The sequence below is a fragment of the Camelina sativa genome, chromosome 11, assembly GCF_030686135.1.
Source record: "Camelina sativa cultivar CO46 ecotype springtype chromosome 11, ASM3068613v1".
Lineage (NCBI taxonomy): Eukaryota > Viridiplantae > Streptophyta > Magnoliopsida > Brassicales > Brassicaceae > Camelina > Camelina sativa.
In genome coordinates this window covers 3,318,260-3,328,163 of record NC_141890.1, presented here as the reverse complement: position 1 = coordinate 3,328,163, position 9,904 = coordinate 3,318,260, and the positions used below count along the sequence as shown (strand labels likewise).

Here is a 9,904-nt window from a genome sequence, read left to right as displayed (position 1 = left end):
AACAGAAAACCAATGTATATGTGAACCATAACTATTATATTTTTTTGTATCAACATAAATATGATTTTGGGTTGTAAAATTATATAGGAGAAGGCTTCCATTGATATTCTTATGGATCTACATGATCTACGCCTAATATTGGGTCAAAAATATGTTTGTTTTAAAAAATTTCCGTAAAATAATATGTTCTTCCTACATTTTTAAGTTTTTAATTTGCCTAAACTAAATTGATGTATATATACACTATGTAAGTACTCCACTATATATATATATGTTAGGATAAAATTAAATCAATACATTATAAGAATAATATTCAAATAAAATAAGACTTAATTAAATAGTTAAAAGAAGTTATATATTATTGTATTGATTATGTATCAAGGCTTAAACTTAGGAAACCAACCCAAAGATGCTCATGGCCCATGGGAATACACCCTTTCACAATTTTTTTTTAAAAAAGACTATCTGCCTGCCACAGTTTTTCACTAAGGGCAATCCTATCGATTATACACCCATTTGGATGTCAAAAATTTTAATTAAGAGAAATTTATCATATATGCCATGTACAGTTAGAGGTGTCAAAATATGTCAAGTTTCATCGATCAACTCAACTCAATCCAACCCATAAACCCTAATGAGTTAACAAAATTTATCCTAATGAGTTCATGAATAAAATGAGTTAATGAGTTAATTGGTTTAGTGGATCAAATGAATTGAGTTTTCATGGGTAATAGTTTAACCATTTAATACATCAATTCTATTTATATTGAGTCAAATAGTTAAACCGGTTAAATATAACAAAAAATCTGTAAACCAATTAAAATGTATAAACCGATTTGCTCTGATTTTTTCCCAAAACAGCTTCTTCGTGATTTGAGGTTGAGGAGAAAAATAGAATTTGGATCCGATCTCCGCCGGTGTGAACAACTCCTCTCATCTTCGCCGGCGTGAACAGCTCCTCTCATCCTCGCCGGCGTGAACAGCTCCTCTCGTCTTCGCCGGCGTGAACAGCTCCTCTCATCTTCGCCGGCGTGAGTTCAGGTTTGTACTCTCTCTCCCTCCCTCTCTCCGTCTGTCTTGGTGTCTTTGTTTCTCTCTCAGTCTCTCTGTCTCATGGGTTTGATTATTGATTTGGTTTCTCCTTTAATCATTGAAATCTCGAAGTGGGTTTGATTTTTGGGTTTTGATTTTTTTCTGGGTTTTGATATTTTGGTGTTTGTGTATTTATGTGGCTTGTTCTCTTGATTTGGCTTGTTAAACAAAAGATTATAGTGACTGATTTGGGGATTTGAATAACTTAGATTATAATCTGAATTTGGGGATTTGAATAACTTAGAATATATATGATGCCATGTATAATGTTGCAAGAGAAGTTGAATTTTGGTAGACCAATGGCCTCTAAAAGCACCCAACACTTGTGTGATTCCTCAAGCATCTCCTTATGCATCTTTATGGTTGATTCTATGTGATATGGTTACTTGAAACTGTTATAGTTTCTTCAAGCATCTCTCGGTCTCTCTGTCTCATGGGTTTGAATATTGATTTGATTTCTCTTTTAATCTTTATGGTTGATTCCTCTAGGACTACAACACTTTGTCATATTCATTCTAAGAAGAGTCTTATTTGTTTTTTCTATTTTTCTAGATCAATGTACAGTGAAGATGCATATTCTCATGGCGGGGGTGGTGGGCAAACTTCAGCAGATACATCCCAATCTAAAAATATGGTAATTATTTCTCGTAAAAGAAGTAGGACCTCAGAATATGAATGAAGCTTGACTATGTTTTACACTTTCTACTTTCTTATGCAAGTTGAAAGCTTGACTATGTTTTACACTATATACATTTATCTTTATCGATTCTATGTTGGTTTATCTGGGATTGTGACATGTGTTTTTGAGAACTTTTTCTTTTCTTTTGTGTGTAAACATCATTGATAATGTAATTTGTTGAGTTAACCATTTAACTCATTAGATTAAATGAGTTCATTGGTTGACCCAACTCATTTATCTAAATGAGTTGGGTCAACCTATGAACTCATTTAATCTAAACTCATTAGGTAATGAGTTGAACTAAGTTGAGTTAATCATTTTGACACCTCTATGTACAGTACATTTCTTTAAAGAAAATGTCATTTTCAATTAAACATTTTCTAAAATGCCATAGGTCCCACTTTGATTTATTGAAAATGACAAAACTGTCCTTCTTATATTTATTTCTCATTTCTCTCCCTTCTATTCTTATTTTCTCGATCTCTCATCTTTCTTCTTCTCTCTCACGTCTCTTTCTTTTTCTTTCTTCTTTCTTTCTTTAAACTAAAGAATTTTTCAAAAACACGATTTTGGTCTAACCCACAACATGTTTTGTTCCGTTCTGGAGATGCTCCCCTCAATGTTGAGTATAATATTTTCTCAATTTTGAGTTTCTTCTGTTTGTTTCCTTCTTTAGTGTATCAGATCTGATATTTGACCCAATTTTTTTTTGATGGACCAGATCCGGTGGACTAAATATGCTTTCCTCAAAGCAAAGTAAGATATTTCTCAATAAGATCGGTACATGCGTCAGCAGGTCTTAGGGTGGAGAAAATGGTTTCATGTTATTGATGGACAAGTATCACCAACCAAGTGGACATAATTTGGGTGGACAAGTGTTGTCAACCAAGCGGATCTGGTCTACTAAAAAGACCACTAAGAGAGCAGAAGACATAATTTGGGTGGACAAGTGTTGTCAACCAAGTGGACATGGTCCACTAAAAGAGTAGAAGACATAATTTGGGTGGACAAGTGTTGTCAACCAAGCATATCTGGTCTACTAAGGAGACCGAAAGACATAATGTGGTGGACAAAAACCTGTTCAGATGTTAAATCTAGTCTACTGGAAACACAATAAAATCGGTCAGCAGACATGTAGGTGGACAAATAAAGTCCAGCCAAGTGCATCTTGTCCTCTTCAGAAATCGAATGACAAATTTGGATGGATTAAATCTTATTGGGCGTTGGATCTGGTCTACTAGAAATTTGAAACGCATGCCACTCTTCCAATTTTTTTAAAAAATTTACTCTTCTTTAATTCAAGGGCAAAAGTGTCTTTTACTCCTATGGCATAAAATAAAAAAGAGTTAATTGGCATTTTGATACATTTTTGAAACATAATTATCAGAATGATACATTCACAATTTACAATTAGAAAAACCCACATTTGACATTGTTTGTCTATTTTTCCTTCCCTTTTTTGCCATTCAACAGTCTTATGAATTACATTTGCTGCCATTGTACCTTTTTTTTTCCTTATTTCCTTATTTCTCAAATAATTATTGATATATTTTTTTTAGAAAACTTCTTAGATACACAAAAATCTATATTTTTTTCTTTACAATTTGATATGAATTTTGTTTAATAATTTTTAAATATATTATATACATCTTTTGTATCCGTACACATTTTTAAGTGTACAGATACCTATACACCTTATTAAGTGTACATGCGTCTGTACACATAGTTAAGTGTACAAATGTCTGTACATCTTTTAAGTGTACAAATGTTTAGACACAAGTGTACAAATGTTTATACACATTATTAAGTGTACATATGTAATTTTTACAAAATCATTGCAGTACACACATTTGAAACCCTAATTATCAAACAAATTACATCTGTACACTTAATAATGTGTACAAGCATTTGTACACATTATAAGGTGTATAAACATCTGTACACTTAAAAAAGTGTACAGATACAAAAATGTAAAAAATATTTAATATTGTTAAATAAAATCATCAAACAAAATGCATATCAAATTATAAAGAAAAAAAACATAGATTTTTTTATGTGGAAAAAATTTGGAAACAAAAGATATATTAATAAATATTTGAATAATTAGGAAAAGAGGAATGTGATGAAGAAAAAAAAGAAAAAAAAATAATCATATACAGAAAGAGAAGGAGAGAGAGAAATAAATGTAAAAGGGAAAAAAAACAAATCCAAAAATAAAGAGACCTTTACTCGTAATTTTGCACATTTGAACCCATCCCACATTCTCTATCTCACACCATCTGTATTACACAAACAGTATATATGGGGGATTTTTTTGATTTTAAATAGTAACTGTACTATAAAACCTATTATGTTTCCAAAATGTATTGTTTTGCTAAGAAACCCAATAAAAAATGGTATTTCTAAGAAGAAAAAACTGGAAGTGGCATTTCTTATAACTTTAATTTTAAAAATGGCATTTCTCACTAAATTTCCTTTAATTAATAATATTTAATTTAATTTAATTATTTAATTATTTTTTTAATCTATCTAACCAATAAAAAGAGGACAACAAGAGACCCAATGTCTTATTTGTTCTTGGCAAAGATACTTTTCTCTCATCTTTCCACATTTTTCTTTATCTTTTAATTTTTTTAATTCTTTTTGACCCTCTATGGGGTATGTCCAATGGACATGCTCTAAGGATCAAACTGTTCAAATACAAAGTAGTTGTAAAGTTGGCGTCGTCTCAAGCGGGAAAGACAAATATAAATGGTTGGCTCTGTGGAGAGGAATCATCAGGACTCAACGTAAAGTTGTAAGAAGCTTTTGAATTGGTGACAGGACTAAATATATTGAGATCATAGTCACCATGAAAGAGTGAAGCTTCAAGCAATCCATTAGCGTCAGTGACTCCTGTGGTTTGGGTGCGAAACCCTCCCCATTCACGTATCAGTCTGTCCACGACATCTCCAGTGGGTAGGTTTCTGAAGTTTCCATCGGTGAGACACATTCTGTAGCAACCTTTAACAGAATATCCTGTCCACATCACTATTCCTTTCACCTTTGGATGCGCATGGCCTTCCCTTAGAACTTGCTCAAAATACTTGGCCTGCAAGAAAAACCAAACACCAAACAGGTGAGAAGTGCTCAAACCCTATTATAATGGGGATGAACAAATGGGAATTCAATAATGATATTTTTTGCCTACTTGTATATAAGAGAACATAATTAAGTTACCCGGATATTGGGAGGCGCATCAACGTCGAGCTCAGTTAGCCAAATAGGCAAACCGGTGGCACCAAGAGTATCAAGAGCTGATCTTATGAACGGAATGTTTGGAGTACCGAAATGAGACTCAAGACCGATCCCCAATGGAATTTTTCCGGCAACCTGTATAGACTGAAGCTCCCTGAGCTTCTCCAAATACCTAGCTGGACTAGATTTCAGATCCTGAGGGTACTCTAATGTATTGAATTCATTAATGAACATTGTTGTCTTTGGATCGACGAAATGAGCCATCGTGAAGATATTACGTGAGGCGTTAGGACCCAGCTTGCTCTCAAAGAAGGAGAAATGGATATTCTCATTCACAACATCCCAATTCGTAAGCTGCCCTTCGTATCGCGAGACCACTGAGAAAACCCTTCGTTTCACGACATCGTAGAGATCGTTACCGGACAGAGGTTTCACCCAACCAGGTTGATACTTAGGGTGGTCCCATAAAATATTGTGCCCACGTACAGCGATGCCGTGCTGCTTGAAGAATCTCAACATCGTGTCTGCGGTCGTATAATCCTCTATGCCTCTTTCTCTTTCTGTGCTGTACCATTTCATCTCGTTCCCAAAAGTTGTCACGGTGAATCTTTTAGTGAACCAGTTTTGGTATGCTTGATTCCCAAGTATGTTATTTTCTACGGCGCAACCAAATGGGAATCCGAGTCGCCTCTGATTTATGGTAATGGTTGCATTTGGTACCGTCTCGCCGTTGTCATTCACGACTTTGATCTTCACGGCACTTTTTCTTTCCTTGTCAATGCTCTGCTCGTGGTGAGAGTTCCACTCTTCTTGTGTGAAAGGTTGCAAAGAGACGCTATCTACCCAAATCTCAACCGTTGTGTTCACACTCTACACATGATAACGGAAATATGGATCATCATATATAGGTTGAAAGAGCAGCTTGCAAAAATGTATAAATAAAGACAAGCAATCGAGAACATGCTTGTGTATATGCAAACCTCAAAGTAAAGATCGGCAGGACCAGATTCATCAACAGTGAGACCACCTTTGAGCATGGACCAGCATTTTGCTTCAGCAACAACCGAACCGGCATGCTTAACTTCACCATTCTTCTTGAAAACTGCGCTCACGGGAGCGTTTCCTATGCTGACTTGTAACCAAGCTACAAGTATAACAGAAAAACCCATCAGGTGATACTTCTATAGAGTGTGCTTCAAGAAAACAAAATCAGAAATTATTTATACCCGAGAAAGTGTAAAGAATTCCTTTTTCCAAGTAAACCTTCTGTGAGACGCTGTCGTTAGATTGATTCCTCTGTGTGGCAACAACAAACTTATTACCTCCGAAGTCTCTGAAATCAACTTTGGCGTTTCCGAATTGTGACCAGCCTTGTGAACCATTTTGTAGGTCAGGATTCACGATGATCCCTCCATTGTATTGTGGTTTATTAGGGATCTCTAGACACTGCACCAAAACGAAAAAGAAGGAAAAAAAAAAAAGAATAAGAATCAGGACAACAGTTTCCAACGTACATGTCTAACTAAATGAACAGATCATTGTTTACCTCTATTGTTGCCGAGTAATCATAAGGGACGAACTTTTCTTCACACCCTGCACAAACGTTTCCATACAATAAAATTATTTTCTATATCGATTTTCCGGTTGATAATAACTAACTAAAAATTCAGAAGTCATTTCCTGTGGACGAACAGAAAAAAAAAAGATAAAAACACGGAAAGAAAACGTAGAACGTCCCAATAGGACAGTTTAAATAACATAATAACAATAGTACGTAGAGTAAAATCATGAAATAAGATGGAGAACAACTTGATAGAGATAGAACGCAGAAGGCAATCAGTAGTAGTAGAAGCTTCATTTCAGAATTAAGGGATCAAATTTTTTGCTGAAGATTAAGGGTTTTCAATGAAAACTTTTCATTAGTATATATACAAACTATTTTTTTTAAGTCTATGAATATTTCATTGACATAAGTATATCTTTGACTATAAAAGTCTATACTTTTACTTTTGTGAAACTTTTACTGCATGTGATTTATCAAAGAAAAATTAATAAGTCAGTATATAGAAATATGGAAAATAAAATGTATTTAATGGTATAAATATTAGTCAACAGTCAATAGATACTTCTGTTTAAATTTAGTATTGGTTTGAGATTTAAATAGAGTTTTAAAGATTTTAAATGTTATGTAGAATTTGTTGTTATTAGATTAAGATTTTGTTTAACTCTGTTAAAATTTCGTGTTATTAGTTTGTGATTTGTAAAAAATCAATTAAAATCTTAACAAATTTGGGTTATTGGATTCTTTTATAAAGTCATTAAAATTTTTGTGCTATTCAATTAAAACAAAAGAATCCAGAATTGTTAATGAATTCAATTATTATGTTATTGTTTCATGATTTTAGATATTTTCTTTACAAAATAAAGTCATGGAAAGTATTACAAAAATATAGGACTGTTTGTAGGGGTGGGCGTTCGGTTTTTTGGTTTGGTTTCGGTTCTGTTTTTTCGGTTTACGGTTTTTTTGGTTTTATAAAAATTGAACCATATAGAAACCATATGTAATTCGGTTTGGTTACGGTTCGGTTTTTTCGGTTTATGGTTTTTTCGGTTTTATCAAAAATGAAACCATATAAAAACCATACGTATAACGGTTTGGTTTGGTTTCGGTTTGGTCCCGATTTTTAACGGTTATTCCATACTTTAAAAAATAGATAGTTGATATATAACTAAAAAATAAGCATAAAAGTAAAACCTAAACATAATTCAAAAAAATAGAATCCAAATATAGTTTTGTAAACCCAAATACTTAATTGAAATTTAAACTTTAAAAAGTAAAGGCTATTAAAAAAGAAAACCAGAAAAAAAAACTTGGAGATCAATAACTATAAGCCCAATAAAGAAAAAAAATACTGATATTATTATACAATATAAATTTATAAGTTGAAGAAACTAATTATATCTAATTATCCTAAAATTTTATAAAAAACCAAAAAAACCATTCGGTTTTATGGTCTTTAACCAGACCAAACCTAAACCAAATGTTAATTAAAATAAAAACCAAACGGATTTTTAGACTTAACCATAACCAAACCAAACCATTTATTTCGGTTTGGTTCAGTTCGGTTTTTCAGATTTCGGTTTGGTTCGGTTCGGTTTTTTAGATTTCGGTTTTTTTGCCCACCCCTAATTGTTTGGAGCAGTTTACAAGATTTTAGAAAACTAATCAACAAAACTCTCTAGCAATCTTTAACAATTTTTCATTTATTTACTATTAATGATTTTATCGAACTCTTCAAAAATCTTTATAAATTAGAATCCAATAATACCCCTAATGTGTTCAAACAAAAGCCAATAGATAGGTAACCCCTAAAATGATTCAAAGATTCAAGAGCTAAAAATACTTTAACGAAAAATAGTTAGAGGAAGTTATTATGATAATCGATCATCTATTACACAATACCATGGCTTAAACTATAAGAAACCAACGTCCCAATATGATGTTTTGCATTGTATCAAGAGGGGTTTGTAGACGGCTGGGACGCCAACAGTTTCAAAGATATCAAAAGAGGTTGTAGATTTGCTCAGTAAGGAACCCGATCAAAGTAATCCGGCGCTGAGAGAAATCGAATTTTGCCGGAAAACGAATCAACCTAAAAAAAAAAGGAATTGGGTTTAGGTCTAGGAATTAGAGTTTAAGGTTCAAACAAGATCAACCTTATTTTTGCTCTTTTTTATTTAATTAACTATATGCCGGTAACAAAGAACATTCAAGTGATCCGTAAACCCTAAAATTCACCACCAAAATCATATATATAAAAGTAAGGTTTTGGTCTCTCCTTATTGGTTGATTTTTATTTAATACTTTTTTTTTAAATTTTTTTTATTTGATTTCTAATTGTTTAATTGCTTTAAATAATATTTAAGATCCAATTAACACAATATATTTAATTCATACATTAAAATAAAATTATAACTGAAAATAAAATAAATTATGCATTAATCATATTCCACCACTCAATATTATTCAAACACAATAAATAATATTTGTAACTCCAATAATTCTAAATGTAATCTTGCATCAATTTTTATCATATAAATAAGCATTGCCTCATTCTCTCATATTGGCATTTTTTACTTTCTCATTTTCACATTCTCTCATTCTCTTCCACTTCTCTCATTCTCTTCCACAATTTCTCAAATCATTTTCTGTTTTTTTTTTATGTTTTCAATTTCTTATTTTTGTTGTATGGGTTACAAAAAACCAAATGAAATATCATTGTAAATTTTTAATGCTAAATTTTAATTTTAGAGACTACATAATATATATATATATATATATATATATTTTACATTATTTTTATATTTAAAGATTCATCTTCATTATCTAATTTGGATTATCATCTTATAAGTAATCATTCTCTCCTCCTCTCTCACCAATATCAAATGTTGTTATATATAATATGTGTTGTAAGAGTTTGATTCTATATTTTAATTTAGAAAGTATTATATATAATTAACATTGTTTTCAATTTTTATTTTATTTCTATAAAAATAAAATATTTCTTTTATATTTCTTGCCTTTCTAATCTATTCATATTTATTTTTTAAATTTCCATAGCTAAATTTAAATTCACATATGTTGGTTTAAAAAAAAAATCAAGTTTATTTGAGAATCTGTTTTAAAAGATTTATCTTCATTATCTATTTTAGATTAGCATCTTATAAGTCATTATTTTAAAATACCATTTAACTAAATGCTCTAAAGATGAAACCATTAGTATGAAATCTAGCACTATAAATTATATTGATGAGTGAAAAACAAAACAAAAAACAAAAGGATTGAAGTTATTCTTGGGGTTTTAAAAAATCTTTAGATTGAAGTTCATATAATTT

The 9,904-nt window shown here is 31.6% G+C and overlaps 1 protein-coding gene across 1 annotated transcript; it reads right to left on the bottom strand.

Moving 5' to 3' along the window:
* Nucleotides 1-4,341: 4,341 nt before the first annotated feature.
* LOC104721431 (endo-1,4-beta-xylanase 5-like) lies at nt 4,342-7,125 on the bottom strand. Its single transcript, XM_087471820.1, has 6 exons — nt 6,818-7,125; nt 6,555-6,601; nt 6,235-6,454; nt 5,989-6,152; nt 4,991-5,878; nt 4,342-4,862 (listed from the first exon to the last, which is right to left on the bottom strand). The coding sequence occupies exons 1-6, from the start codon at nt 6,864-6,866 to the stop codon at nt 4,500-4,502; spliced, it is 1,731 nt and encodes a 576-aa protein (XP_087327946.1). The 5' UTR covers nt 6,867-7,125; the 3' UTR covers nt 4,342-4,499.
* Nucleotides 7,126-9,904: the final 2,779 nt, after the last annotated feature.